The sequence below is a fragment of the Scomber japonicus genome, chromosome 17 (assembly GCF_027409825.1).
Source record: "Scomber japonicus isolate fScoJap1 chromosome 17, fScoJap1.pri, whole genome shotgun sequence".
Taxonomy (NCBI): Eukaryota; Metazoa; Chordata; class Actinopteri; order Scombriformes; family Scombridae; genus Scomber; species Scomber japonicus.
The window spans coordinates 24,900,847-24,905,966 of record NC_070594.1 but is presented as its reverse complement, the minus strand read 5'-3'; the positions used below and the strand labels follow the sequence as shown (position 1 = coordinate 24,905,966).

Here is a 5,120-nt window from a genome sequence, read left to right as displayed (position 1 = left end):
CTCTGACTATTGGCTAAAAGGTTATCAACTTCATTTCACCGAATATTTCCATAGGCTAGAACAGCAGTCAATCAAAGCCATGTCGTCATTGTCGTCGGTCACATGTCCTCATTGGCTTTGGAGACATGTACTGCCTAATCCTAAACACCGATTGGCTTGTGTGTGGTGTCGTCAGAAGCAGGAGAGGCTCACGGTCGTAAACATCTAGTCAAAAAAAAAAGAAAAAAAAAAAGTAGTCATCTTCTTGACACAGCAATACAACGGTGAGTCGCTAACATGTCAGACAAAAAACAGACTGTGGACCTCGATCTACTGGAGGAGGACGACGAGTTTGAAGAATTCCCAGCCGAGGATTGGACGGGGCTGGATGAAGATGAGGATGCTCATGTTTGGGAAGACAACTGGGACGATGACAATGTAGAGGATGATTTCTCAAATCAGCTGAGAGCGGAGCTGGAAAAACATGGTTACAAGATGGAGACGTCATAGCGTCTGACAAAGCCTTTCAGTATTTGATGACATTGGATATGGACATTCATGTTTGAATATACTGGCCGACCACAAACCAGAAACCAGAAATGGTTCAGAGGGTGTTAATTAGTTTATTTTTTATTTGTAAGAAATGTTGATGAAAGTAAAGTGTTTGGAGAAAAAAAAAAAAAAAAAAAAAGTAAACATCTAGTCACGTGTACTCTGAGCTGGACGTGCAGGTCAGGAAATGACGTAAACGGACCGTATGTGGTTTGTTATTTGTGTTATTACGTTACGTGTTGGACTAAATCAGGGCTGGCCCAAGCCTCCATGGGGCCCTAAGCAAAATTTGATTTTGGGGCCCTCTATTACTGCCAATAATAATGATCATTGATCATTCACACACCTACTATAAACGTATTCTACTTATTCTACTCCGTCATTATGAATACACTTGTAAAACTAAATGTGAAAACTTTTTGTTGTAGTTAGATTGTAATCAACAGTGATTAATGCAATGGAAGCAGACACCACATTTGCAAACTTACAGAAAAATCTTTCAATTAATATTTGGCAAAGTCAGCAACTCCCCTTACTGGCCACACAGAGAAACAATACATAAAACCTCAAAGAGCAGCCCGGCATGTTTTACCCATCTATGGTTTTTAATCTGAAATGGTAGCAAATTCAGCTACAAGAGCAGCCTGGGGTTGATTAACACTTAATATTCAAAGTGATATAGTACTAAGTGGGATACTGAATGTCATCTAGGTCAATTAAAAGTAACAAAATAAACTAATCATTTACTGTAAACACAATCTGCTTTATTATTATTATTTTAAATAAACTGCAACACCAAATATACAAAAACAGACAGTATTAAATAAAATAAAAATACAACAACAAATACTTAAATAATGATGAAAATCAACAGGCACCTAAAACAAGGTAACACAAATGGTTGATAAATAAAATATTAAGTTGAATTAGGTCTGAAAACTATGTAAAAATGTGCAAAATCTTTGGTAAAAATAGGGAGGGAAATACAAAACACGCTCCTGTAATTCAAACATTTGACTTTTATATGTAAAAAACACAGCATTGAATAAAATAAACAAAGAAATATCAAATAAAATAGAAAGTTAAATAATTACGTCTGAAAACTATGTAAAAATGTCTCTTCGGGAATGTGAATGTGTCCTTTATAGGCAGTGGCCCTCTTAATACCTGTTCAGTCCTTTCTGAGTCTGACAGGAAAGAGGGACACTCAGCTGGGTCCACTGGCGGAGCTGCTGATCCCTGCTGCAAACTGGATGCTGAAGAAGACACATCATTCTCAATGACCAAAGATGAAGGACCTATAGGGAAATTAAAATAATATTTTTGGACAAAATTATTAATCTCAGAATATTCTGCAGTACACTGAGCAATTATAAAGGCTGTTTTGTTGTTAACTTACCAGGTACAGCTGAGGTTGCAGAGAGGACAGTGGGTACAGTGGATGTAGCAGAGGATAGAGATGGACCTGAGATGAAAAACATGTCCCTTGTCATATGATTATATATTATATTATTACATCTTAATGAGATAATTTGACTAGAAATTAAATATATATGGTGACAGTTTTTCGATTACCTGAATCATCAGCCTGGGCTCCTGGGGAAGTTTCATATAACGTATGAGCATAACAGGGAGTTGATGTAAAAGGAATATATTTACTTACTCACATAAATTACTGTGCTCTGCAGCAAACAATTGCAAACAACATACCTCAAACTATAAGTTAACTAAATTAATTCATTAATGCAAAACCATATTGCTAGCAAACGTCACCGCGTTTGTAATTAACGTTAGTTATTAAACATTTGCTATCAAACGTTATCAGAAACGTTGTTTTGATGCCAAAAAGCGACCCAGAATAATATATATACACTGAGAATTAACTTTTCAAAGTATTACACAAACACAAAAACGTTAGCTTGAATAGTAAGATAAGCTATCTAACCTACCCACAAGAGAGAAGGAGTAAGACATTTTGAACTAATGTTAGCTAGCAAATTTGCTATTATAGGCTAACGTATTTGAAACAAAATGTCAACAATAATTAGGGACTTTCCTAATTTCAGGGAACTTTTCAAAATCTCCTTGACACCAAATGTTACATTACCGAGACATACCTTTATCTTGTCGTTTTTTCTCCTCTTCATCTTTCTTCCTTTTTCTATTTTCTGCCCCTGAGGGGTAAGTCCTTTTTTGCGACATCCTTCACCTGCTCCTAGCTCCTAGATGCTGAGTGCGCACCACACGGTTGGGTGCACTGCACACGTTACTAGCGGAGGTCAAATTTCAAGCAGCAAGGCAGTAGGAAACTACACTCTGCTTGATATCATGTTAACAGAGTCTGTTAACATGATATTGTTGTTGGGTTTTTTTTGGGGGGGGGGGGGGTTTGTACAAGAACTTACATTTGATAATATATGAATCATCATCACGCACACATGGAAAAAAATAATTAATTGCTTTTTTATTTAAATTAGTTGCTCTTGGGGGCCCCCTAGTGGTCACGGGGCCCTAAGCAGCTGCTTAGTTCGGGCCTTGGGCCAGCCCTGGACTAAATACATGGACATATTGAGGAAAGTATTTCGGTTTTATGGAAACGGATTTCATATTTCACAAGAATGGATATTTGGCGAGCTGTACAGAAAGTCCTGAGTCATAAGATGATCGTTGTGGATAAAGGGAAGACTTTGAAGGTATGTAGTATTATAGCTTTTCTCACTTAGCTGAGTGGCTAGCCGAGGTAATCGCTAATACTATTACGGCTGTGAGCAACCATATAATTCGTGAGTGGTCTTGAATGAATCAGGACAATCTAAGCTTTCCAACGATGTACGGCATGAATATATATGTTTAAGGGTTGGTGTTTAAAACATTTAGAAGAACGTGTGGCTACCTCCTAACATCCGTCCCGTCCCGTTGACGGAACACCGTGCGTTAAAGAGGTTAAACAAAGTTTATCAGCTGTGATCACCCGGATTGCCTTTCTATGAACGAAAAAGAAATTCTCACTGAATATCAGAATAAGCTTGACAACTTATATAGGCTCAAAGCAAAGGGTGCCTTTATCAGATCGAGACAAAAATGGATGGAGGAAGGGGAGCGAAATTCTGCCTATTTTTTCAGGTTGGAAAAATCTCATTCCAAAACTAACTCTATCCAGCAATTTAAGATTAATAATACTTTATGTGATAACCCCAAGCTTATTGCTACATATTGTTCAAACTTCTATAGCAAGTTATATACTTCTCAATATTGTGAAAAAAATGCATCTGCCTTTTTAGACTCTGTTGAGGTGAATAACATTAATGATGCAGACAGAGATTTATGTGATGCTCCTTTGACATTACAAGAAATAATTGATTCTATCAATAGCCTCAAACACAACAAGTCTCCTGGTGTAGATGGATTTACCTCCGATTTTTACAGAGCATTTGTAGAACAATTAGCCCCGTTCTTACTGAAGGTTTTCACAGAAAGCATAGATAATGAGACACTCCCCCCAACACTAACTCAAGGCCTAATCACACTTATTCCGAAGCCTAAAAAGGATGTAATGCTTATCGATAATTGGCGCCCTATTTGTCTTTTAAACAATGATTATAAGGTGCTAGCAATTGCTTTTGCCAAAAGGCTCAAACTAGTTTTGGATACTGTCATAGATGAATCGCAGTCTGGATTCATGAACAACAGACACATATCTAATAATATAAGACTGGTTTTAGATATGTTAGATTATTCTGATTTAATCTCTGACAGTAGTTATATCCTTTTTTTAGACTTCTATAAAGCCTTTGATTCTGTTGAACACCAATTTATTTTTAGTGCTTTAGAAAAATTTGGTTTTGGACATTTTTTTAGCCAAACAATTCGAACTTTATACGCAAATAGTAACTGCTCTATTAAATTGAGTTCTGGCACAACCCCACGTTTTGATGTCAAACGAGGAATTCGACAAGGCTGTCCTATCTCCCCTTATCTTTTCCTCCTTGTCACCCAACTTTTAGCCGTCCATATTAAATCAAGCACTCTGAAAGGCATTACAGTAGCAGAAAGAGAAATCGTTCTTAGTCAGCTAGCAGACGATACAACCATTTTTTTAAAAGACTCTTCTCAAATACCTCATGCTCTAAATATAATTAACGTGTTCTCTAAAGCATCTGGCCTATACTTGAACATAAACAAATGTGAGTTATTGGCAGTGAAAGACTCAGCTACTCACTCAATAGCGAACATCCCTGTCAAAGATACTGTAACATATTTAGGAATTTCAATCACCAAAGATCAGAAAGCCAGGAATGGTTTAAATTTTATCCCGATCATAGAAAAAGCTCAAAAAAGATTTAATCTCTGGCTGCTAAGAGATCTATCTTTAAGAGGCAGAACTCTAATAACAAAAGCAGAAGGAATATCTAGACTTACTTATGCTGCTCTCTCATTACATATCGAAAGTAAAACCATTCAATGCATAGATCAGATGTTGTTCAACTTTTTATGGAAAAATAAAACGCATTACATAAAAAAATCTGTTGTCATTAACACATATGAGAATGGGGGACTTAATTTTTTGGACTTTGTTTCTTTGAACAACA

General features: G+C 36.6%; 1 protein-coding gene across 1 annotated transcript; it reads left to right on the top strand.

Annotated features, from left to right (window-relative positions):
• Nucleotides 1-253: 253 nt before the first annotated feature.
• On the top strand, nucleotides 254-652 carry LOC128377157 (26S proteasome complex subunit SEM1-like). The gene has a single exon (XM_053337066.1). It carries the CDS (start codon nucleotides 277-279, stop codon nucleotides 487-489), a length of 213 nt encoding a protein of 70 aa, XP_053193041.1. The 5' UTR covers nucleotides 254-276; the 3' UTR covers nucleotides 490-652.
• Nucleotides 653-5,120: the final 4,468 nt, after the last annotated feature.

What these genes read in the sequence shown, in the direction of transcription:
- LOC128377157 (XM_053337066.1), top strand. Translation starts at nt 277, where the DNA reads ATGTCAGACAAAAAACAGACTGTGGACCTCGATCTACTGGAGGAGGAC.